Source organism: Nelumbo lutea, chromosome 6 (genome assembly GCF_056320005.1).
Source record: "Nelumbo lutea isolate HS-2025 chromosome 6, American lotus-T2T, whole genome shotgun sequence".
NCBI classification, from domain to species: Eukaryota; Viridiplantae; Streptophyta; class Magnoliopsida; order Proteales; family Nelumbonaceae; genus Nelumbo; species Nelumbo lutea.
In genome coordinates, this window is record NC_142689.1 from 12,406,926 (window position 1) to 12,434,177 (window position 27,252).

The 27,252-nt window shown below is 36.5% G+C and overlaps 1 protein-coding gene across 1 annotated transcript; it reads right to left on the bottom strand.

Moving 5' to 3' along the window:
* Positions 1–2,521: 2,521 nt before the first annotated feature.
* Positions 2,522–8,971, bottom strand: LOC148847375 (uncharacterized). The gene is made up of 10 exons (XM_088947942.1): positions 8,779–8,971; positions 8,589–8,683; positions 8,354–8,411; positions 7,552–7,743; positions 7,146–7,222; positions 6,907–6,989; positions 6,762–6,813; positions 5,338–5,406; positions 3,264–3,350; positions 2,522–3,046 (listed from the first exon to the last, which is right to left on the bottom strand). The coding sequence occupies exons 1-10, from the start codon at positions 8,894–8,896 to the stop codon at positions 2,888–2,890; spliced, it is 990 nt and encodes a 329-aa protein (XP_088804068.1). The 5' UTR covers positions 8,897–8,971; the 3' UTR covers positions 2,522–2,887.
* Positions 8,972–27,252: the final 18,281 nt, after the last annotated feature.

Consider the following 27,252-nt stretch of genomic DNA (forward strand, 5'->3'; position numbering starts at 1 on the left):
CTCGCTTGGCATTAGTGCACACGATAAGGTTTGCAAAGCAGTATGACTTCAAGCAATTGGAAGTGGAAGGAGACTCTCAAGTGAGCAACTGAGCATCATGCACACCTTTAGGAAAATTGAAAACCTATTCAGGGTTGCTTATAAGTGGGTGAGAAGAATTGCAACTAGGACCAAAGATTCTCTAGCAAAACAAGGCAACAAATGTTTTGGGCAAAAGTTTAATTCACTATGTATTGTGGGATGGCTGAATCAGCTTGTTGTACTCTTTTATTTTGCACATTTGATAAAATCTTATTCAATGTCTCATTTTTGGGTTAGTTTTAATTTTTGTATTTCATTTTCCACCATAAATAAATACTTCTTATTTATCATACATTTATTCTTATTTAATAGGATGGATATATAAGAGTAGAGATGTGCCATTTTTTTCTATTTTTTTGAGTTTGTATCTATTTAAAAAGATTTAGTATTTAATTAAGGCATCATGAGTTGACCCATTTAACCAAAATGGTTGAATTTCTTAATTGCACACTTGATAAAATCAAGTATGGCTTTTATGCTATTAAATTATTGTTCACAAATTTAATCAATTGAATTTGACAATAAGAAACAAATATACCTTACACATAGGATTCAAAGAGAGTAGTAAAATTAATACCTTAAATATAAGACTCCGTGAGATAGAATAGAATATACGAAGTAGTGGTATTCAAATTACAATTTTTACTCTCACAATAGAGAGGACCAAATTATAAAAAAAAAAACACAAAATCCTTGGGAGCTTTTTTTTTTTTTTTTGCTGCAAACATTCCCACTTTATATGGTAGAATAAATATAGATTATGTATGCCAAATGACCATCTCAGCTATTGGGTCATTGGCATGTATACACTATTCATCATGTTTATTTATTTCTTTTTTTTTTTTTTTGACATGGTGAAAGAATGCTTAGAAATAATGTTGACATGTTAAAATTTTTTCGTGTATTCTCTTGTAAGATGTTTGAACGTCAGTGGCATTGACAATACATGGAGAAGTGAAGAAGCAATTCCCTATACTTTAATAATAAAACCAAGAGTTCAGTACCAAAAACAAAGAAAAAAAGGAAGAAGAATAAAACCATGAGTGATTAATTCTTCTACTGGTCTTGATCTTTTAGGCATTGCCTTACCAAATGTGATTTCCCAAAGTAATTTAGGGCTGTTTGACAATGTCCATGATTTTGTTTTTCAAAACAAAAACAACTGCCACATCAGTAACATAAATATATTTTTGCTACGTGATAATTATTTTAGTCTTAAAAAACAAAACCAACCATGGAACACCCCATAAATCAGCAAATGTAAGTGGAACTAAATGGAACCACTAATAGGAAATAAAAGGCCAATTCCTTCCGAGGTTGGTGTTGAGTCATCAATTTAGGAGGTGTTGGTCTATGTGTATGGTTTTGTTTGCTAAAACAAAAATAACTACCATGGTTTTCACATTGGCCATCATGGGATGCACTCTCTGTTTTTAAAAAATGCCCCAAGCCTACTAGAAGAGACCTGTGTGACGCGTAGGCTGGTGGTAAAAGACGCCCATGTTAAGGGAGAGTGATTACACTCAGTTTCCTAATAAAAAGCAAACTGAATAATTTGTGAGTAGCCCCCATTTGATTTTTTTTTTTTATTTTTTAAATAAAAAACCACAAAATTCTAAAGGGGTTGGGAAGCAAATGAGAGCTGATGTGGACAACCACATTTTAGAATATGGTATAGATTTTGCCATGTGGCACAGCTGAAAGTGATGACCAATAAAAAAAAAAGAGGGTGATGAGAGGAATAATACATTTGGCCCCAACTTTTGTTAGTGGGAACTCGAGTAGCTGCCAGTAAGCTCCTATTGTTTTGTCTTGGAAGCGACCCTGATGCAACCACTGGAGTATAGGTGCCACTTCCCTTGCTGTTAATACCACAAGGTGACCAAAAGTAAAACCTGGTCCTGATGCAACCACTGGAGTATAGGTGCCACTTCCCTTGCTGTTAATACCGCAAGGTGACCAAAAGTAAAACCTGGTATTTCTGGCAAACAACAATGGGTGTTAAAAATTGTATATGATGAGCCAATCCATTCATCTTGTGTCAGTAGGATCTCTAAAAGGGGTTTGTGAAAAGGCTAATAAAATTAGAAAGGAGAAGGTTTCTAGTTATCTTTTCTATGATCCATTTAGTGGCCAAAGAATCCCCATACTGAAGGCAACACTGTCGGAGCAAGGATCCTCGAATTGGATGCGTTGGAAAGAAAATCATTACACTTTTGGTACACTTGGCATCAACCTGGTTCAACATCATGTTGTCTGACCTGGTCGAAAGACTAGATATTCTCTAGAAACAATGAGAAAATGCCTATTGGTTTTTCAAAATAGCAGATTTTTGAACAGGGAAGGAATACAATGTCAAGTAAAGACATAAGAAAACTCTGACTCAAGATATTAGTTGATGGATCAGTCTTTCAGATAATATTACTGCTCTCTCCAATCCCTTCAATTTAATCATCATGGACAAAATTCATTAGGTACATTATCACTTTGATGAGCCATAGCTCAAAATCTGTGTCCACAAAATGACCCTAACTTGGATAGTCAATGGGTTGTTGGAGGTAGCTACTATGGAATTGGGTAAATCATATTCATATGCTAACAGAAGAAATCCAATCAAAACCCATATATGGGTTAGAAAAAGGCTTAAAAAAATTTATAGCCATCATTCCTCAAGCACAATTTGGAATTAGTTTTTTTCCTTTTCAAAAAAGGAAAATTCAATCCTCAAGTATGCAATATGTATTTTCTATAATTCCGTAGCTGTCTATCTGTTTGCATGTTTGCATACATTTAGGCATGCAGCTACCTACACATCATGATCGCATGCATGTTTGTGTAAATGTGCACAAACTCTAGTCTCTAATACAGAGAACAAAATTTCCCAGGTAAATAAGACATACGTTACTGAATAGATGACAAGTCCAAGAGCCACGACACCAAAAGCAAGATAATATAGCCAATCAACCTGAAATAAGATTGGTAGATACAGTTGTATCAGATCACAATACACAATATAGCATACATTCAGCATGGAGTGAACACATACAGCATAATTAAAGAAAAATACACATACATATATGTTACATACCCTCTGAATATGAGAAGTAAGTTAAATCATCAGCCTTGCATATCTAAATATGTGTTGCATACCCTCCAAAAATAGAGTTAGTTTGGAATAATACCTTTTGGTGGTAAATAAAGATACGAATGAGTACTGCCCACATATCTGATGTGAGAAGAGAGAGATTGAACATCGTGGCTCCACTCATCTGTATGTGCCAGACAAACTCATTAAGAAACAGTAGGTTGTTCATTTCTCTAGATGAGATTGTGCACTTGAAAAAGAAAAACTTTAATCTGATGTGTGCTCCAAGACGAGATTCTCGTTTGCTTTTAGGTTAGCTACTTAGCTTTTTTATAATATATGTATAGCCATACACATAAGTACATACTATCTATATTAATAATTTCATACTGTATGTATACTATTTATAAATTTTAAGAACATTATTTTCATTGCTTATAACAACGTTATGAAGGCAACTTAGTTTACCATAATATACCCATATATGAGAAAGACCTTCCAACTTTTTAACACAACATGAAATGGCTGATAATAAGTAAGTCTTCGGACAGAAATTGGGCCAAAGTTTGGAAGGTCAGAAAGAAAAAAATTGCAATCAATTGAAAAGATTTACAGATTAAGTTCATTCATTCAACTCATCTTTAATTTTCTTTGATAAATAACATTAAATAAAACCAAGCTACCCCTAAAGGGTAACAGGCCCAGAAGTACAAATCCAAACATGGTTCACACTAAATCATTGTGTTGTATTAAATAGTTACAAACTGAATCCCAGTCCTGGTCCATACCAATCCCAAAATTCCTTGATTGCTCCCGCTTTAGTAAAAACATCTGCGGTGCTGTTTGCACTTCTAGGAATCTACTTGAATGAGGCATTCGAATTTCAATATAGCAAGCAGCAAACAGCATATTGAAAGCCCACAGCTCCGCTTCTAGGTAATTTGTAATTCCTACTGGTCCTGAAAAGCTTAACAGAATGTAACTGTTGCACTTCCTGACTACTGCAATTCCTGAAGCTCCCAGATTTTCTAAACCGCACCCATCAAAGTAAAACTTCAGCCTTCCTGTAGCAGGAGATTCCCATTGTTCTCTTCGTTGTGTTTCACCTCATTGGTCAGAAGCAACAATTTTCCATCCTCTTAATAAATTGTTCATTGAATACTCCTTTAATGTTTAAGCTCATCAAAATCATTACCCAATTAGTCAATTTGTACTGTTACATTTCTAAACATGCCCTTCTTGAACTATTGATTTTAGATGGAACATGATTCCAGTCTTATTACTTCAATTTCGTGAGTTTATTTCTAGTATTAACATATTTGAGTATTTTTGTGTTTATCTTTTTGTACCAGTAATTTTATATCTATCCCCATTTTCTTGTTAGTGATTAATTCACAACATGACCCCATTACACAAGCCTGTCTATATCCCCTATTGAAAACCAACTTAATATACCCAATCTTAATTTTATTGCCTAGTCAACTCGAACCAGAAGGCAGGCCTAAATTCCAACCATATATAAATAACAATTTCAAAACATAGGAAATTCAGAAATCTTATTCAAATCTCTGAGCACTTTTTGGGCCAACCTACAAGTTTTGCTGTTGAAAAATCCAGAAAGTGGTATTTATAGTGGGTTGTTCTACATCAATCTGGGACCTTGGGTACGGGGTGGTAGGGAGTTGTGCTCCTTCCACCATTTCATCTTGTCATGGACTTGTGGTGTACCTAACCTTTATAACATATGAATCTTTTATTCACTTAACAACTCAAAGGAAATATTTACTCTTTTTACCTCCATGCTATCTCTATGTAGGAAGCAGTTTCTACTATAAACCAAAGTTTGATGGTTAAATCATCAACTTCCACGCTTAACTTGGCCAAGAAAAAGAGAAAGAAAGAATGAAAAAAGTTCTTTCTAAATCAGAGTTTGAACTTGGCACTAGGAGTGATGGAAACCACATTGATATGGACGAGTTCCTCCACATTGATGTGGGAGTCACTAGGAATATCTAATCATTATGAATTAAGAATTTAAGACATAGGAAGCAATTTATTTGGTGATTAGTGTTGTTTAATGCAAAGGCTAGTATAACAATATTGATCCAAAACTTAAAGTTGTTAGACTTACATGCACGGAAAAATATTCTACTAAAAAGAAGGAAACTGACCTTCAAAACAAAGGGAACAATTGAGTAGAATATGAAAGTTGACAGTGCATAGCCAGCAAAAAGCAATATCTGAAAAGAAGAAAGAGGAAGCAATTTAATTTATAATATCTTTTACCTTGTATGCAGGGTAACGAAAAGGCATTAATCAATTTATAAGGAAAAAAAGCTAAAAAAGGAAAAAAGGATAGAGGAAATCACTTCAACCTAAATGAAAGAATTTTCTCAAGTAAAAATCCACTAAACTATAGAATGTCTTTTGGTCTTTCAATTCTAAGACAATTCAAATTAGATACATACCCAAGTATTGAACCGTATTTGAACTTTGAGATGCAAAATTTGGGAAAGTATTTAAATAAAATCCCCCATGCAAATACTTGCATCAACCATATTGATGCATGTTTACTAGTAAGAAAAAGAAGCTGTAATTACCATATATAAAAGATCATATACTGCCCAAGGTGTTAAAAAAACCTCAAAAAAAATCATTTAATCCTTTAATTCCTCTTCACTTGTCAAAGAAATCTCTGCCCAACACTTTTGTTAAAAACACTTCACTCTTGATTTGTGTTTGGGAAAAGCACAAATTAACAGCTTGTGTTTAGCCTCTTGCCCAACTTTGTTTTGATCAGTAATGGTAAAATTTATTAGGAAAAGAAAGAAGAGATGAAGAAGAATATACAAATCTAGGAGGATGGGGAAAAGCAAAAACACCCACTCTCCCAGCTGAAAGAGGCCTGGGAACCTCAGAAATACAATTAACACATATAATCCCCCAAAAGACAACCGAAGAAGACTTTAAACAGAAATTACAAGACACCAAAAGAGAAAAAAAAATACAGAAACAAAAATCACTAAACCTGGACTTAAGAAACTAACTTGACAAAGCAGTCCCAGAAAGAGAAAAGTGGTAATTGGGTTTTCCATTTTTTTATCTTCAATTTCCACAACAAACTATTTTGTTGGATGTCTCCAAAGAGACATTTCCACTACAAACCATGTGAATCTAGTGATCCTCCTCACTTGACTGGATATGTTTACCCACCAAAAGAAAATTCTCTTTGAGCACTTAAATGGTTAGCATAATAAATTGAATTAAATTTCTGTTGAATGATATCCTTTTCTTTTTAATGAAAGTTACCCTTTCTCAAAAAAAAAAAAAAAAAAAAAAAAAAAAAAAGAACCTGTTGAATGATATCTTATTTAGACCATTTGCATGTATTTGTTGCAGTCTAAGTGTCTAACAGAAAAAAGTATCATGTTCACAATCACCATTCCTCTTACGAAATGCTTTAGTTGTAGAAACCCATCTAAGATAAGGAGAGTGAAGAATGTTCATTTTTGCAGAGAACAGGTAATGGAGAGCATAAGTTTTAATGGCAAGTGCATAAGTCAAGGTTTGACAGGTGTGAATGTAGATTACTTACAATATCTGTAGACCACTGGACTGCTTCGAGATCCTTCCTCTCAATCATCGATCTAAAGTAAGGTTATGGAATGAAATAATTTTTTTTTTCTCAAATAAGTGTGTTCCCCTGTCGCAAACATAGTTTCTTTACATGAAAAAGATACATCTGACATATACTGACCAGCAATCCAAAGACACCAAGCATTGCAACTACTTCAACACGATCTTTCTTTTTAACACAATATTCCTACACAAAGTAATTAAAGAAAAGAGGAACTTTTAAGAAGCAAGTATATGGTTATGATTTATATTGAAGTAGTGAAACTTCTTGAACTTGGCATGGAGCATAAAGCCACTGGAACCAATTACTATCTGTGGAGAGAAGAGCAGTGAATTCACTAACCTCACCAACATTGCTCATTGCATAACAAAGGGTCCCTGCGATAACAAGTACGTCACCCAGTAGGGGTTTCTCCCCACCTACAAGAAAATCCAGGCAATGGAAAGATAATTCAGAAAAACTAAAGCTAATTGATATTCAAACATAAACACCATGACCGTGAAAAATGAACAAATCCACTTCTCTTTTTTTTTTTTTTGCTAAAAACAAATATACTTCTCTGTATTCCCTTCTTTCTTCTCTCCTTTTTTGTTTCTATTGCAAAAGAAATGGGAAGTAAAAATGAATAGTTGGCAGGTGGTTGCTGAACTATGATCCATGAAGGAATCACAAAGATACTACTGAAGCATAAACAGAAAATTTAAAGCTACAAAATAGATAAGTAATAAAATAAATAAATAAATATTACCTCCACCGCCCACCCCTGCATCTGATAGCAGCACCAAACCAAGCCCTATGACACACGCAGCTGCACCCAGGTACTGCCACAAGGAATATCGTGTTCCTATGAAGATCCATGTGAGAATAATGACCCAGGGTATGGTCCAGCAATCCAATATCGTCACACTAGTAATTGAAGAGTATTGGAATGCCTTAATTACTGCATCCAAGAATCTGACATTTAGTAACTGTGTAGGTAGGAATATATAAGCCATAAGTTATAATTTCTAGAAACCAAATTACTAAATACAGTTCCCTTTTCTTCCTCTTCCAGGAGGAGGAAGTGAGGAGTTAAGCATCCAAACACATCAGCACAGGAAAAGGAATTATCAGGAAACAAATTTGCTCTACTGTTTCACTATTTACGTAAGGCTTAGCTTGTTTGCAGTGCGAATTTCATTTGCACTGGTGTAAATGCACGGGAATGCAAATAGGCTAAGTGTAGGATGCAAAATGATGTGGTCCTCATTCCTCACCTTATGTGAGAAAGAATTGAGGTGAGAGGAAGGTGGTACAAATTTTATATCAGTTTTTGGGATGCGAACTTTGCACTGTTAATGAGTTCAAATGAGACAAAAAGTACAAGTTTTGCTTCAGATAAGAATGCAAATCATGGTTATAAACAAACAAGTGCAAAACTTAACCAGGTACAAAATTTTCATCCGGTTCAGATTTGCACGCAAACAAACAGAGTATAAAAATCCAAGAGATAATTTGCTTGAAGAAGAAGGGTAAGAAACCAAATAAAATCTGATATGGATCAAACCCACCAAGATAATTTCCTTGAACATCAATAAATCCCAGAGGAATGTACCAATACCAAGGAACCTGCCAAAAAGCCCCAAAAGAGAAATTATTTTAAACCAATTTTCATAAAATTCCAACCCGCTCACTTTGAGATCAGCAGACAAGTAGTCCTTTGTTTAAAACTTAAAAACAAATTACAATTAAAAGTGCTATAACTTGAGTTTACAAAGCTAATTTGGATAACAGGGGAGTCACAACCTGCAGCTTTTGACGCCGATACAAAAGAATGGCACCGTATACCAAAGCTAGTAATAGATAGGTGAAGAATGACTGCGTAAGAGGCGCATCGACACCTGCGAGAACCAACACCAATTCAATGAAAACCTAAAGAAGAAACGGGAAGAAATCAGGTGGGTATCATGGGCATGGGTTTGTGGGGGTTACCGACCGATATCAGCCAAAAGAGATGCAGTGAGGGCAGTGAAGGCGAGGTTGAGAGAAACGACCTGGCCCAGAAATAGAATGTACAGAACTCTCAAGGTCTCCTTGCTTCCCCACCTGTTCATGGCGGGAATCAGAGCAGAACAGTCTTTCAATGAGGAAAAAGAAGAATTAGCAGAAAAAAGAGCGTGAAGTGAATCGAACTACGAACCTGGTTTTTACTGATTGGAACTGGAGAAGAATTTTCAGTACGGCAATTTTTTTTTTTTTTTGGATTTAATTATAGATTATCAGATCTGCAACCACCAGTCTCGACGGTAAGAATTTTATAATAAAATTATTATAGAATTGGAAGGAAAGGGAGCGAAGTTATTGGGGAAGGCTGAGAGGGGTGAACGGTTGGTAGAAAGAGAGGGCGGGAGAACTAATAACCAAACTGCGAGAAAGAGACAGCTAAGGGGTATAATGGTCATTTGCTTTTGTAACCATATGATTATTTCTGTTTCTCAGGTTCGTTATGGGCCGTGCCTTGCATTTATAAAAAATATTTTCCAAATACTTAAACCTACGCATTTTTTTATTTTAATTTTGTTTTTTTTTTTAAGAATTGAGAGTCCATTTTTTAATTGGAATTGGAATGGAAATCAAAATCCCTCAAATTTCAATCGGAATGGTATATTCCTCTTACTTGCTTACCTGTTTGGTTCAAAGAATAATTAGATAAGGTGGAATGGGAATGTGATTCTAAATCAAGTCCAGATCTTTTGCCCACACAAAATTCTGCCCACTTTTATCCACAAAACATTGTAGCGAATTCAAATCTGCCCCCCATAGAATGCGCCTCAAAAACATACGGGTGATGTTCTCCATGCACACTGAGATGTGCATGTGGGGCGTTTTGAGGGTGCATTCTGCGAGGGACAGATGTGAACTCTATTGTAGCCACACATGGAGAACATCGCATCCTCCTACATGGTATTATGCAGGGGAATATGTTTCCAATTCACAGGGGTATTGTATTGTGGGTAGACGATCCGGAGTCTTCTAATTCTGCCTGAGCAGGAGAGTTAATAACCAAATTGTAAGGCTGCATAATTGAATCAAATTCGATATCGGTAGATCTACATTTTATTTGTTTATATCTAATTCAATCGTGCCCATCATATATTTAGCGGATTCAAATCGAATTAGGATTATAATCCAATATTAAATTAGTATATATATATATATGACTAAAAATGATCAAAATATTATTTATTATTAAACTAAAAATATTATTTATTAATAAAATAAATTAAAAATGACTTTAATATTATATTTTATGAACAATTTGAATTGAAAGTTACTTGTATGGAACTTGAAACTATGACAATTTAATGAAAATACTACATTCAAACCAATTTTATTGATAGATATGATATGAATTTTAAGTATATTTGAGCACGTATATTTAAATCGAATTGAATTGGGTAGGGTGCATCCATATTTGAATCAATTATAAATGGTGTTGAATTCATATCACCCTTAATAGGATCAAATTTGAATTTGAATTCAAATTGGGACATGGAAGATATTCTCAAATGCATGATTACAATGTGTTGTGAGGCTGGTGTAATGAGCAATTTCAAAATCATCTGAGCATGACTCGTGCTCAGGTAATGGGGTGGGGCACCCCCTCCCTCTCCCCACCTCATAGCCAAGATAGTCTACCTCATCCCCACCCTGCCTTTGGTGGTAGGGCGGGACACCCACTCTCCACCCCCCAAAATTTTTTGAGGATATTTTAGAAATAGTAATATGGGAATTTGGGGGATATTTTAGGAATTGGATTATGGCAACTTTGGGAGTATTTTAGAAATGAAATTAGAGTATAATAGGATTTTAGGAATTTGGAGGAAACTTATAAATATTTTAAAATTGATATTAAACTTAGCGATATTTTACTAATTTACCATTATATTCATGGCAGATTCAGGAAATTATATGGAAACTTTATCTCTGCTCTGTCCCCAACTTAGAGAAAAAATATATATTTTTCTCGTCTCCACCTGTCTCATTTAACACCGGAGAACCCACCCCCATTTGGGGTGAGGCGGGGCCCTGATTTTAGGGGGGAAATTGCCATCCTTAAGCATGAGGTAGGATGTGGATCTGATGAGTTTAGTGGTTGGGCCGTTGAGTGTAGCCCACCACAAATGAAAGTTAAATCGGGTCCTAATGCTATTTCTTTTTATAACCATCAAATCTCTTTTACTTCTTCAGATAATTTTTGGGCCATGCATCATGGATTGATGCCAAATTCACTAGGAGCCTGAATTATCTAACAAATACTTAATGGAGAAAAAGTCGATTTTAATTTTTACACCCCCTCTTCTCATGTCCTTCTTTTTTATCTCAACATCTCTCTTTTCTACCCTTAGGTTGTGTGGTTTGAAGGAAAAAGTAGGGAAAGAAAGGAAAAGACAGAGAAACCTATACAAGGTAGGCTTCCCTACATTTCCCTTCATTTCCCTGCCTTTTCCTTCAAACCAAACATAGCCTTAGTGACATGGGGTGGAAACAGTCCAACCACATCCCTTATTCACTCAACAACTACAACCTAAAACCAGAAGTTCAATGCTTAAAAACAGTATTGAAAATCAGTAGCCTTATTAGTTGATTTTAAATTTTTATTAATGCAATTGTTTCTAAATTCAATGGGTTTTAAAATAATGTAATTACAATTTTTAAGATTGTAAAAAGCAAATAGTATCTATTTCTCTGAATTAAATTAAGATTCAATTGGTTAATTTGAGGCAACTTAAGTCAAATCCAATTAATATTTGTGGGTGAATTGTTTGTATATGAATTTTAATTTTTTATCAATCAATTTTGAAAATTCGTTGATATAATTATTTCTAAATATACATATGTTTTGAGTTAGTACTGTTAGGATTTAAGATTTCAAAAGATATATATTTGTATGCATTCAAATTGAGATTCAATTGGTCTAAGGCTCTAAGCAAATTCAAGTCCAATCCAAAATGTGAATGAAACCATGGTTAGCAATGGTTTTGTGAGGCGGGACAAATCTGGTGTCCTCCTACCCTATAGGGATGGGGCTGGGGCTGGGCAGGGTACATGTGTTTGGGGAGATTACATCTTCGCCTCACAACGCCTGACAATACATCCCTGCTGTGTATTAAGAACATCTCTCGATAATGACATCATCGGGGGGTGTTCCTAATACATGGCGGAGATTTACCATAAGGTGTTGTAGGGCAGAGATGTGAACACGTGTTTGGGGTCGGAAACAGGATATGAAAAACCCAACCCAACCCTACCCCACCCCTAACCATAACTAGAGTCAACAACAATCCAATTTATACATGGATGGTCAAACTGTTGCAGATATGTGTAAACTTTGTTTCTCTTCAATCTGTTGGTGATATCCTCGTTCTCATTGTAGTCCTATACAAATAATAACCAAACCCCTTAAAAGCATGCAAAGACACTCAAAACAAAGTATAAAGAAACAAAGAAAAGGACAAGTATAAAGAATTAGTTATGCTAGAATTAGCAGGTGCTATCTACTAGACAAGTCGAAGAAGATTGTCGATTTGGAGGATATTGTCGCTGACATTTTATTGTTGGTGTTGAATCTCTTATCCTGTTATTCCTTTCTTTTTCTTGGATTTGGATTTTAGCTCTAGTGAGTTTCATGAATTTACCGAGTCTTTGTTCAGTAATAAAAAAATCATTGGGGTAAATTTTCTAGATTAATTCTTCTATTTTGTTTACTCGTTGTGGTCTACGATACACTCATACAAATAAGAAATAGGGAAAAAGGGTGGCAATTGGGCAATTGGTTCTATGACCTTGATATATGGGCAACTAAAGCGAGAGGAAGGTAGGTAAAGAAGGGAAAGAAAGAGAGGTGAGACCAACGGACTGTGTTGATTCACATGGTTAGTTGCAAAAGATAAGGAGGAAAGAAAGAAGAAGAGGAGGGGTAGGAGGAGGAAAAGAAGTATGACTAGTGGGTAGGGTTGGTTCAAGAGGAGAGAGAAAAGAAGAAGAAAAGAGGGAGAGGCAGCTAGTTCGGTTCTACTCATGTTCTCCAAAAATGTGAACTATTAAGAAGAACTTGAAGCCTTTTAATATTAGAAAAAACTTGAATCATTCCTTCCATAGTTGCTTCTGTTTTATTATATTTTGTTTTATTAAAAAAGTGGGTTTTTTGGTGGAAGAAAACCTAAGATTACATACGATTTTGATCTAATTAGGAAGATCTGCTTTGACTTGTACTATTGTAGATGCCAAGGGCACTAGTGTTTTCAACCCATTGTTGATCTGCTCAAACCATCACCCAATCAAGATTTCAGGTTTTGATGGAGCAAAATTTGGAAGGAGGTCAAAAGCCATTGACTTGGTCGAAAACCATCCAACCCGAATGGTTGGACTATTAACCCGTTCAACCCGATGGCTAGGTCACATTTTGCACACTAAATGTGTATGCAAACTTTGAGAGGCCATAACTTTGCACTCTGATGTCCAATTGAGATGATTTTTTTTGGTAATTTTTCAAGATATATGTATCCTGAGAGGCCGTAGCTGCCATGCCCCGATATTTTCACCAAAAAACCCTTTTTTGACCTCAAATTGCAAATTTTTTACTTTTTTACAAATAAAAAATTTAAAACTGAATTAAAAAATATAAATTAAATATAAAATAATGCATATATTACATATGAACATAATTATACATTATTTATTGATAAAATATATGTTTATACATATTTACACACACACACACACACACACACACACTATATATATATATATATATATATATATATATATATATATATATATATATATATATATATATATATATATATATGTTTGAATTTCCATATGGCTAATGTGGCATGGTCTAACCTACTCGACCCGAACAGTCAAACCGGTGACCCGCGATCTAAGGCAAAAATGGTTCGGCCTCCGGGTCTATTTTTAAAACATTGGCCAAGAGTGATGATAGTTATTTGTGTGGAGGATGATTGGACAGGACAGAAGATATCATCACTAGTATTCCAATAATTGTTTCTTGTATGACCTTTAAAGGGTAATTTTGAAATTTTAAAATGATATCACATGCAAAGGGAATAAGACAATGCCCAAAGTGACATTATCCAATAAGGGATGTCAGAGTCTTTTCAAAATATAGAGAGGTTTAAGAATTTGTCAGATACATCAAGGGAGGTTTAAGGTGTTTTTTCCTCCAATAAATTAAAAGCCATTATGAGCATTCCAAATGAAAGATTAATTCTTGCTAAAAATTGATTTGATCTCTATAAGGTTATCAATAAAAACTGTCCCTCTTAACCTAAATTCTAAAGGCCTACTTGGGAGCGCAATATTTGGTTTAGTTGGATAAGTAGCATCTATTTGCCTATTTGGGAGGGCTGAGATGAAGATAATTTTTTGTTAAATTATGCATAAGTAACATCTATTTGCTTGTTTGGGAGGGTTGATCCTACATTGGCTTCTGGCTTTCCAAGGTGGGCCCCACATAGACAGATTATAAGTTATATATGGTGAAAAATTGGAATAGCCCAAATTGGTTCTCAATCAGTCATTTGAAAGGTTGTCGACTTTGACCTCTTTGAATAGCTTACCCCAGAAGATTTCATTCATGGCAGCAAGGTTCAAAGTATCAATACGTATTATGCCGATAGCTTTCTGATGTGTCTTTTCAGGGGTCGTATCAGGTCAGACCATAGTTCAGAGAGTAACCAGGACTTAGACCGACCCCTCCAAACCAGTTTAAAAAATAAATAAAACAAAAAAAGAAAAACACCAACACAGACCGATAGTTGTATCAATACTTTGAACCTTGCAAGGCAGTTAAATTAGCTTAATTAAATCTTTGGCTCAACCCTTACAAACAAGTGCCGTGTCTGCTGACAACCGGCTTACTTAACTACCTAGAAAGCCACAGACGACAGATAATCCTACCAAGATGCTCCGGATAAGCCATTCAAATAGGCTGAAGTGGTTCCAGCTCTTCAACTAATTGGTCAATAGTCAATTCAGTGCCCATTTAGGAGGGCTGAAAGCACAGTGGCTTTTACATTCTATAAGCTTTGTTTATTGTTGAAAATCCAAAGAGCCAAAATGCTTGTAGATCAGCCATTTGAAGGGCTGTCTACTTAAGCACCTTTGCCCTTATTGTTTACTTTTGGAAGATCAATCAACAAGTCCTCTAACGCAGACGTGTATTTCTTTTCTTCTTCCCTTTCTTTCTTGAAAAAGAAATGTCAGCATTGATCGATCTTTTCTCCTTCAAACAATTTTCAGCAATGATCTAGATATTTATTTTCAAATGAGTTTCAGCGCCCCCCCCCCCCCCCCCCCAAAAAAAAAAAAAACACCATTAACAAGCCATACATGTCTAGTTAAAATTAAAAAATATGGAGAGCATATGAAAGAAGAGCATGTAAGTGCCCATTTGGGAGGGCTTTCGCTTAGTGGCTTCTTGTGTTAAATGAGTTGAAAAACCTAGAAAACCATTATGTGATGTTTGCCAATAAAATATAAAGCTGAAAAATCGGCTTTTTGATGAAAGTATCTTAGGCAGCTTTTCCAAAGAAATTCAACATCAATGCAAAAAAACCCTCTTAAATAGACCCTAATCACCTAACTGTCATCAAATCCAAAACTGTATAGCTTACAAAAAGAAGCGGGCTTGCTACCCTCTTTTTTCTTATTTTTTACTCAATTTCATCCTTAATTTCTCTTGTTATTGTCTGAAAAACAAGAGGATATCCAACTGCTAGGAAACCTTAATTTTACCAATCCTCCTTTCTCTGTCTAGTTTATGAACTAGGGAAATGAACAGTCAGAAAGCAATTATATTAGAGTAGATTATTGTTGTTAGGTAAGGTAAACACATGCTTGAGATTGAGATGACTGGGAGAAGACATAGCTGATTAGACACGTCCATATTTAAAAATAGGAAACTTCTCCTTTCTGATTACAATTGATTCGGTAGCTTTAGTCCTCTATATGTAGCCTTGAGAAATTTGATGATTTATTTTTGACTGTACTGTTTCTAATGTAACCCATTTTCTAAGAAGAAAATTAACTTGACTAATTGGTTGGAAGAACATAAAAAAAAAACAAAAAATGACCTTTTTGAATACCAAAAATCATCATAGTAGTTGGAACATTGCTTTAATAATAAACTATTTAATGAACTTCAAAACGTTTTGACACTAGGATAATCTCTGTGAAACGATGCTTTAACCAAAAATTGATGAATCCCAAACAAACACGACCCTGGTCCGGTTCACGTGTTACCGCTTACCATTCATTGGATTTCAGATGAGATAATTTATGAACTAAAAAAAGAGAAGATGATATACTTTATGGCATATGGACAATAAAGGAAATATGAATGTGATAGGGAGAAAGAGACCCAATACTAATTATATCGAATGTCTTCCGGGTTGGCTTGCAGCTTGATTTGAAAGTAAAGCTAGCAACCTTTGGTATAGGATTTTGAACGTGCTATCACCCCATTCCAGTGGGGTGGAATGTTTGATGAGTTGCATCATGTTTTACCAACCACATTAAGCAAAAAGTGAGTTAACAAAATAAAAAATAAAGAAGAGCAAAAAACCAACATCCCAGTAGTTGGAGTCTGCGTTCTGTGCACCCACGGGTACACTGGATGCATGAACCTGCGACTTCTCAATGTTAATGCATTTTTGAGTGTTAACGTGGTTTGGTTGGTTGGTTCAATAAGACACAAATTGGTTTAAACGATTACAAATCGATTGCAATAAAAGGGATTTTAAACCTCATTTCTTCGATTTTCTTTTCTATTTCCCCTGGAGAGTTCCTTCCACCGAATCCTACCCTTCCTCCATCAGTGGTGACAGAGCTCCAATGGTTCATCGATGGCAACAAGGAGACCTCCTGCGGCGATAAGGAGAACCCATGTTCTTCTTCGTCTTCTCCTTCTCCTTCTCCTTCTTCTTCTTCTTACAAGTATCCATGTCTTGTAGGTTATAAATTAAGCATGGGAATAGAAAATAACCATAATCAATTCATGGAAACATCTAAAAACATGAGGTTCTCCTATAGAATAAGCATGACAACAACTAGAGCTTACCCATTATTTTGATTAAGGTTGGTAAAGGCCTTTAGAAGTTCGGTGGGGCAAGCAATCTATGAGTTCTTTTCCTCATATTTTTCAAGTTGATTTCTAGAAGGATGCCATTATTTCTGGTTATTGGTCTATGGATGACAGTGGCCAATCTTGGAACCAACACCTCCAATGCCTACATTGGAATGCTGAGATCAAGAAAATCTCCTCTACATTTTCCTCTCTCCCTCTACTCTACAATCCGATACCATGATACTACTGATAATTTTACAACTAAATCATGTTTTGGATTCTAAGTGTATCTACAATCAAATATGGAATTCTATCTACTCACTTTAAAATTCTGAAGGAACTTTCTTTATAGTATGAAGGAAGAGGAAACAACACCAGCAGGCGTGTCTCTTGGAGCCCCTAGCCTAGACACTATGCGAAATTTGTCCATATAGGGGACTTTGGGAACATTTTGATTTCAATTGTAACCAGAGTAGGGTACTAAAAAGAAGCCTTTTTTCAATGATATAAACACTAGCATTCTTGCTAGGTTATAAATGTTGACAAAAAAATAGTGAAAATTCTGCAAGGATCCTGTGGATATAACATCAATACACGAACCACGTAAATCTGTGTATTCTATGATTCTTCTTGTATTTTTTTTACTATTTTTTGTTCTCTTCACAACAAGTTTAAATTGAATATCAGTTTCTCACGTTTAATTGTTATGGTTGGAATGTCAAAAAGAAGTGTTGTGGACCTATTCTAAAAGTCCTTATTTCAAAACCAACTACTGAAGTGTTTTGGTCTTTAAGGATTTTGCTTCCTTATGAGTCTTTGGTCTTTGATCGTGTTGTTGCATGGTAAACTAATAATGAGTCTTTGGTCTTTTTTGCTTGGCCTGATTTGTTTTGAATGGGTGGCCCTTGGCAGCATGAAAAATGGATTTACTTGTTTAATGGAGATTAGTAGACCTTAGATCTGAGGAAAGCTCTAACCAAAGGGTTTAATGCATTTTCTCTTGTGATGAATTTAGTTTGGAGGGAAAGAAACAATTGGGACTTTTTAAAGGTAAAGCAACATCTTTCTAAGTGCTTCCAAGTTAGACTCCTTTCATGTTAGCAACCAAGTAATTTAAAGGTATCTCACTCATGCCTACTCAATGGCCTGGTTCCTCTCCTCAATAGAAGTTCTTCAAGCAGTCTGGGTCCAACCCTGAAGGATCCTTGTGGCATTTCAGTGACATGATTGTGTATTCAACCTATAGTCCTTAATCAGGTCCAAGGTCGTGGCTCTGCTAATCTGGTCAAAAATCACTAAGAGTCTAAGACCATTGGAGTTACTTGTCGAAGAAGAATAATGGAAGAGGAACCCTACCACCGGAGTTACTTGTCGAAGAAGAAGAGAAGAAGAATGGAGAGGAGAAGAACACATGTTCTCCTTGTCGTCGCTAGAGGTCTCCTTGTTGCCGTTGATGAACCGTCGGAGCTCTGTCGCTACCGATGGAGGAAGGGTAGGCTTCGATACAATATAAGTAATAAATTAATAAATAAATAACACACACACACACACACACACACATATATATATAAATAAAATGTAGTATATATATCAGGTTGGATCTTCTCAAATCAAATAGGGGGGATCGGAATTCAACTTGCACCCCTAGTTAGTTTGATTCAGCTAGACTGGATGGTTGAACTAGTGAACCAATGGCCCTTTTTTTCTTTTGTAAATAAGAGAAATCTGTTGAAAAACTAATGGGCAAAAATCTATGTTGTAGGAACTGTATTGTAAAAAATTAGAACTAGAGTGATAAAGTGATATGTTATGATTGTTGTTAAAGACTTCTGATGTTATGTATACCTTATGAAATATAAATCCATGAAAATCAAATAGACTATATGACGCCTTTAATGTGATTGGTTTAAATTTTGATTTAACATGCAACGGATATTTAAAATGCATTGTAGTTAGACTCTAACTAACGACATTCAAGCATAGGCATCAAAATTCCCCACTTAAAAGATGGCTTTTAGGTTGTATTTGGTTTGAAGGAAAAAGTAGGGAAAAGAAGGAAAAGGTAGGGAAACCTTTACAAACCTTGTATAGCCTTTCTTACCTTTCCCTTCTTTTCCCTACCTTTTCCTTCTAACCAAACATAGCCTTAGTGTTCACCACTCATGACTAGATACATAACTAGTTCATACACTTGTGTTTCAACAAATCCCTTTGAGTTTGAGAGCAGGTTGTGGACCTTTTAAAAATTGGGATTACGAATCTAATCAGAGAAAATCATCCAAAACATTGGTAAGAAGTGATATATCACAAGTTCAAGGGGTTAGAAGAATAAGAGGTAGATAAAAAAAGAAAATACATGGGTTGAAGTAGAGAAAGATGATTTAAGGGCTCCTAATTCAATTATGGATATGACACCAAACAGAACATACTGATGAACAAGAAAAAGCATGGGGACGATAGTCACTTTATTTGAGAACCAAGGTGGTTGGTTACCTAAATAACTCTGTGGGTGTTCCTTAACACTTCCTCATGAGTATGTGGCAAGTTTGACAGTTTTCGCAAAGAGTCAAATGAGTAATTGATAAGGTCTCCCGCTGGTTGTAGCAGCTACCTGCACCCGGGTTCGGGGGTTGTGGGTTTAGATAATTTTCCATGGGACTGGATCTAATAGACACAACAAAGTAAATACGTTAAATGAGCACTTGATAAATATTTTAACTACTGTCAAATGTGGGTATTAATCTTTTTCAAGGATAAGATAGGGGTATTTTAAGACATTAGGCTTGCATATTAGGCAGGTTGGGCACAGTTTATGGTCCCATAAGTCCAAAGACTAAGACCTAAATCATAGACTCAAGGGTAGCTCAACCAAAAGTCATGGTGGTCGGCCCAATCATAGCAAGAGAAAAACCTTGCTACAAATCAGTCCTTGGATGGGCTTGGGAATGAACTGATCATAGTTCTAAGCGGCAAAACACAGCAACAAGAAATAGATGAGCACTTAGAATGAAAGCCATTGGTACCTCAACCGAAGCACAGACCATTTCGGGCCAATGATGAACTTCCAAGCCTAGGCCCAACAGAATCCAAAAATACAAAACCAACTTGTACAGATGCTTGGGTTGCATCAGATTGGGCTTGGGTTGGGCCCATCCAAGTTGTAGCCCTGTATACTTGCCTACGTGTGTTTGTATTATATGGTGAATAAAGATTCTCCAAGTTCCTCACTTCACTTTCTATTCATAGAAAAAATTAGGCAGAAAACATCATGTATTTATAGGGAGATTTCAGATCGATTCCTGCATATTTTGAAGCCCTAAAGTTGATTTTCTATCCGACCAAAAAATAAAAAAAAAAGGTTAAGTCACTCCCTAAAAGATTTTCAATAAATGAAGGGGGAGACCAAGAAATTATAGTAGAACAGGAGGTGACAAATTTTGCTAATTTATGAGCCACTGAATTACAACTTCTTGGACTGTAACAAGCAAAACAATTGTTAATTGATGAATGAGTCTTAAGCATCCACAATCAATGCTTCAAAGTGGTTTCTCGGTATCCATCAACAGAAGATCAACAAGGACTTTTGCATCACCTTCAACAATTGTGTGTGAATATACTTTTCAGGCTCTCAAGAAAGTTCATGCTACAGCTATATTGGCTGGCCATGCATCAAAAGCAATGGCCCGAACAAAGAGAAAGCCACCACCCTCATCTCTAATAGTGGTACTAGCCATGACTCTACATTTTAAATTTGAATGGGCGCAGCCCAAAAGCCCGGGCTTTTCTTTGGTACTTGTGTGCTCTTTTCTGGAGTTGGGGCTACATAACAAGGGTAGCCAATCCCCATATCCAAAAGCCCAACACAAGTAAGCTATTCGATTTATATAGTAAGAGATATCTATAATTAGGGAGTGTTTGATAATAATAAGACTCCCTAAATTAGCTGGACGTTTTAGCTGTTTAGTTGGCTGTGGAACCAATAATAAGACCCCAAACCAGTGATAAAATACAAGGAGCTTACACCGGTGTCTATGGTGTCGAAATATTGTTGTTGTGGGAGGCATAGAGTAGAATCGTTTAATCATTTATTTGGTGGGGGTGTGATGGCTAGAAAAGTCTGGAAATATCTTGCAAATCTTTTTGATATACCTCTCATTTTTTCTCACCAAGTGATTGATAGAATCAGGAGGTGGTGGAATTTCTGCAAACTTGACTCCCAAGTTTATTTTATAATGAGTATATTTCCCCCCATAATTTTATGGGTTCTTTGGAAAGAGAGATGTTCTCGCATTTATGAAGGTACTGGGTCTTGTTTCGAATGCTTATTAGTAGAGTCAAGAGGTGGTTAGTGGAGATTAATAACTTCATGGAACATCCAAAGAACATCAGCTCCAAGTCTCCAACATCCTACCTCTTGAGGTTCTTAAGGTTCAAATAAAAACTCCAAAAGTGAGGCATGTTCATTAGGTATCTTGGAAATTTCCAAATGTCCACCTTTTCAATTTAAATATTGACGGAGCTAGCCGTGGCAACCCGGGAGAGAGTACTGGAGGTGGTATTGTGAGAAGTGCAGTGGGTTCCTTCTGTCTAGCTTCCTACAATTACTATGGGGTTACTATTTCTTTTCAAGCTGAGTTCATGGCTTTATCAGATGGCATTAAGCTTTGCTTTGATCACCCCCTTTGGTCTGTTTATTATATTTTAAAGAGGATTCCATGCTTGATTAACCAGATGGAGATTTCTTTCACACCTTGAGGGAGGGCAACTGTTGTGCTGATATATTGGTTAATAGAGGGATAAATGAAGGCTCTTATGGTTTTTTTACAACTGGTTTTCAGCTTCCCCAAGACCTTTTGGCATCTATTCATGAAGATATTATCAACCTTCCTGTTCCACGCATTGATTATTGATTTTTATTTGTGTAGTGGGGTAAGAGAGAGTCAGGGTAAGATTGTTGTATCTGGGTTTGGGGCAAAGCGGGCTATGTCCTCCCCTGTTTTATGAGAATTTTGCTATTATTTAATAAAATTTTAGGTGGGTGCCCCTCCATCTTGAGTAAAGTTTGAAAAAAAGGGAGTGTACACTGAGAGATTGAATGACTGTGGGTCCTATGTATTTTAAAACTGGTATAGTCTTATAATTGGTTCCACAGCTAAAGCTTTTAGGTGATCCTATCTCGATATAAATGAGTGTTGGACATTATAGGCAAGGCATCATTTGATTCAGGGAGGCAGTAGGTCACCATCTCTTCCAAGAGAGATCATTGGCAATGACATCACTCCAAGAAGATATCGGGTCATGTCATTCCAACAACTTGATCCCCGAGTAAGTTGAGTATGGATGACATAACCAGATAAAGGCCTCCCCTCTGTTACTCACTCGTCAAAATCCGTTTGTATCTTACTTTACATGCCATTACATTTTTTTAACCTCAATTTTGCCTCTCTATGTAGGGGTCCTCCTTGGCAGGCTCAATCCGAGCCCAAATCAAATATGGGGCTTGGATTTTTTTGTCCTCAGGCTGGAACTGGGCCCAAAATTTTGTGCTTTTTTATTTTTCAAGCTGGCCCTAAGCTAGCCTTTAGGTAGAAAAAAGCCCAATCCTACATTGTCCAAATTCAAGCCCAGCCTAACTATGTACCGTTTTTTGGTAAATTATATACATACATGCATAAATTTATATTGAATTTTAGTGTGGACTGATTGACTAACCTAACCCAGCCTCGGCCTGAGCTCAAGTTGAATGTATCAAATTTCGGTTCAAGTTAGGCCCAAATTGGATAATTCAGATTTGACCTCGGGCTTGGGCCTTAGACCCAATTTTTAACGTTGGGCCTATCTTAAACCTTAAACCCAACCCAACCCATCCCGCCTCACTTAGCATCCTTACTTAGTAGTCCTTTTCCCATTACTAAGAAAACTACTCAAAAGCATATCAAATGGTGGAAAAGTTATGATGTAAAACGTCAGATTTCCCTCCTGTTGAACACAATTTTGCACATGTTGTCTTTCAACTACTGGTTTTCCTACTGGGTTTCAAGATAAAATGTCCTTCAACTCCACCAGTTAGTCTAATTAGATATTTAGACAACTGCTGCAATTTTGTATTATGTTATTAATTGGTTGAGAAATTATCCAGAAAGGGGAGGCTGAAGTAAGCTAACCTCCCTTAAACAAACAATTGTTGAGTTCTCTCGGGGGCGAGCTTTATACTCATGTAGCCCTTGGGAAAGTAGTCAATTAAGCTCAAACTCTGAAGTGCTTAAGACCTTCTTACATACATGTATTGGATCTTTTCCATTTCCCAAATGACTTATTGCTTTGTTTTTAATGGAGACAAGAGTCATAAACAAAATATTTGAAGGTATAAAATAATCAATCGAAACATGTCATTCAGCCATTAAAGAGCTTAATTATTAAATTATGTATACTTAATGTCTTATACACAGGAAGATAAAGCAATAAGTCATTCAGTTAAGCCACTCCAGCCATTCATTATCAACCCGCTCCTCCTGAATTGAATAAAATGGTTCTAGCATTGGGCATGCTATTAAGTATTAACATATGCTACAACCCGTTTGGGAGGGCTGAAGTGCAGATCTACAGTGGTTTCTGGCTCAAGGTGGATCCTATATGAATAGTCTATACGCTATATTTGGTGAAAAATCTGAAGAACCCAAATTCATTGTCATTCAATCATTTAAAGGGCTGTCTGTTTCAACTTCTCTTTCAGAGCACTTCAAACCAGCTAAACCAAGCTTCGCAGAAGATTCATCTCAGCTTCCCAAATGGGGCGAGTTCATCAAGCCTAAAGATGACAAGGAAATATAAGAAGCTTCCCATCTCTTTTACTATGTGTATCATCCCACTATTGGTAACATCTCGATTCTCATGGGGATTTCCCAGCTCTTCAAATATGCCGTAGCATTTTAGTTCAGTTGCTTTCTAACTTTTTTTTTTTGGGGGGGGGGGGGGGTAAAACATGACTATTGAATTGGGTCCCTAAAGCCAAGGCTTTTGTTTTTTCTATGTAATGCCCACCCAGACATTAGATAGTTTAAAGCTGAAAAATTGCTTTTGTATTGTTCTTTTCTTTGTCAATTTTCCTTTTCAATCATCCATCCACCGCCCCTGAAATCAAAATACGCCACGTAAGGCACCCATGGTTTTTGTTGTTGTTGAGTATATTAATTGACATTTGCAGTCGTGAAAAGAATCAAACGTGTACTTACTTTAAGTGCTAATTTACAGTTTTAGGTTGCAAAATTTTTCTATTAATAAAACCATTGGGCTGAGTTTGAAAAGAATACAAATGCAAATATATACTGTGCAAATACATACAGAATAATGTAAAATATAAGGTTTTTCATTCTATACTTAGGTGTTTTGGCATGTTGTTATGTTCTAATAAAAGAGTTTTACTCCTTTTGTTTACTCATTTGCAATTTAATTCAAAGATAAAGCAAAAGTATAACGCAAACGTTGTGAAAACTGAGCCAAGTACTGACCGGAAATAGAAACCTGGCCCGTTCTTTATCAGGTTTGGACATAGTTTCTGATGGTGCGCAATCCGGCCGGTCCTAATTGTCAATGACCTTGCCTCTGACTGGAGCAATGGGGAGCCTGAAACGGAGAAGATAAGAGAACTCTGGGGGGGAACCCGGTGAGATTGCTTCGAAGCTCAAGTTAGTATTCTCTCAAAGGCAAGATAAAAACCAGATGGCGCAAAGTTCACATACCTTGTTGTTGGGGGGTAGGGGCTTTTTATAACCACTTCATGCACTCACTCTGAGGCTTCTGTCAGGTCGGGTATGATTACTTCTGTGCTTCTGCCAGTTTGGGTGTCACCCCTTCTACTGGGACAAAACCGCCACTGCTCCTTGTCGGAGCAGTCTTTGTAACTAGAGATAGCGGTGGCAGGCGGCCGTTTAAAGTGCGGTTGTCAAGCGTCAGATCCCAAGTCAGTCAGGTGCGCCGCCCCTAGATACGAACTTCCTCAGTGTCAGGCATAGTATGGTTGTTCAGTTCGGTGTCCTAGGGGTGAAGTGTTGGAGTGGTGAGCGAAGTGAAGTCTTGAGTTCGGATAGAGGTGTGTCCCGAATTGCCATGGGGCAGGCCAGTTCGGGTTATTGCCCTTTGTGTTTGGCTTGGGGCCTAAGGGAGAGTTCGGGTTCCTTGTAGGGAGTTCGGGCTCTTAGTAGGGAGTTCGAGCTCCTAGTAGGGAGTTCAGACTGCTGGTAGGGAGTTCGGACCACTGGTTCCTCCCTATGGTGCTCGCGCCTTGGGCGTACTGTTGCGCCGAGCTGTTGCCTTTGCCACGTGTTGCATAATTACGAGATCGGGCTAAATCTTCCTTCATCAGTTTCAGGTCCGCAGGTTTAGGTTCAGGCTTTCAACACCAACTATTTTCAAACTGGTTCGAGATTTTTTAAATAAGTATGGCCTGATAATATTATATATATATATATATATAATAGGGAAATTTTCTGATTAGTATCTTATACTTTGGGCTTAGTGCTACTTTGGTTACTGAACTTTAAAATGTGATAATTCAGTACTCAAACTTTCAAAATGTGTTAGTTCATATCTACCTTCAACCACTTTTAACCAACTATTAAGTGGCCTTTGAAAAAGACACAAATGCCCTTCAAGTATCATCTAATTTTCTTTATCAACCATCCAAACATCAACAAAAATTTAACAATCCCAAATCCTTGCTTTTTCTATTCAAGAAAGTTGGGGTCACGTCCTAGTGGACATTTTGGACCCCCAACTTTCTCAAATAAAAGAGCCAAGAATTTAGGATTGATGAGGGATAATTTGGCCCGTCGAATGATATGATGACACATGGAGTGACAAAACGATGTGGTGACACCTCAACGACTTCGGTGACCTTAGCAATCCCAGTCACCCTGTGCACCTCGAGTCACCCGGTTAGACCGAAGCTCGAGTAGCTCAATTATATGCACCGGTCTGCTAAGGTGCCACGTAACCTCTATCTAAAAGTAAGCCAGTTGTCTCCAATCTCCTTGGGATCATGGCACCACGTCAATGGAGTTCATATTCTCCCAATCTGATTTAGATGTACTTGGATAAGCCTTATCAGCTTATGCGGAGTCCTATCTTCGGGTGTGAAACCAACTTTATACTAGACAGACCGACGATCTCGGACATGCATTGTGAGGTACACAGCAGCTCGGTTATATAAAGGCCTTGCCTCTAGTCTCATAAGGTATGCATAACTCAGCTCTCTGAATTCTCTTATAATTTAACTTTCAGATCTCTTAAAACCTCCAAATCGCTAATTTAAGCATCAAAGTGCCCACACTAGGTAAAACACCCCAGACACTCTGGCATACTTGTCTTGGAGCTCGATTAGGCAACCTCGCTATCCCAACATCCGAGCTGTCCTTCAGTAGGGAGCATCAGACTGCTTACCATCAAGGACTATTAACTTTTTTGTCAATATTTGAATGGTTGATAAAAAAATTAAATGACACTCAAAGGGATTTGTGTCTTTTTCAAATGCCATTTAACTACTAGTTAATATCTAATTAATAGTAGAAAGTTTGGATATTGGATTATTGCATTTTAAAATTCGGAAACCAAAGTGACACTACACCCAAAATAATAGATGGTACTAATGTAAAATTTTCCTATATAATATTAATTTATCGAATTATTATCAAATACCAATTTACAATTCATCACTAACGCAGAGCTTTGCTATTTTCCTTCCCCTGTTTACGTGCCCCGATCAGCATACGAGGCATCTCATCATTTGGTTCGCCATGCTCTCACCATTGTTAATGTTCAAACCTGCGCTAGAATGACCGATTTCTTAATCTCTTGTGTTGTGAAGAACATTTCATCCAGCACTTAATTTAATTTGCCTGGTTAGAGTAAAAAATTCAATTTAAAATTTAGGAATTAGTAATTAATTTATTGAATTACATTTTAGGTATTTTGTAGGACAATTTTTTTTCCTGTTCATATTAGGTTATATTAGGTTTCGGGTTTGGGCCTGGACATTTTTTTTGTTAATAAATGCGCAAAGCTCGGCCCTGTGGATAAGTCTAGCCGTAAAGACTATCCATTAGGGATACGATTTGGGCAGGTTGGATCGGGTTGAAGGTCAACCTGAAACCAACCCTAATGGCTGTATTTGGTTATAGTGTAAATAATGCATTGATGCAAAATTATGATAGTGCAAATTCCAATTTATTTTTGTTTTAAATTTTATCTTACTAGTGCAACAACACGTGTTATGCACTTATGAATGTAAGGCTCCATTTGTGAATAGGGCAAATGTTGGTT

Bases quoted from the DNA above. Each gene is read 5' to 3' on its own strand.
- LOC148847375 (XM_088947942.1), bottom strand. From the start codon at position 8,896: ATGAACAGGTGGGGAAGCAAGGAGACCTTGAGAGTTCTGTACATTCTA. The intron at 7,223-7,551 runs GTAATATTTATT...ATTTTCTTGTAG, and splicing joins TGCAGGGGTGGGCGGTGGAG to GTGGGGAGAAACCCCTACTG. The intron at 5,407-6,761 runs GTAAGTAATCTA...TCTTCTTTTCAG, and splicing joins TCCAGTGGTCTACAGATATT to ATATTGCTTTTTGCTGGCTA.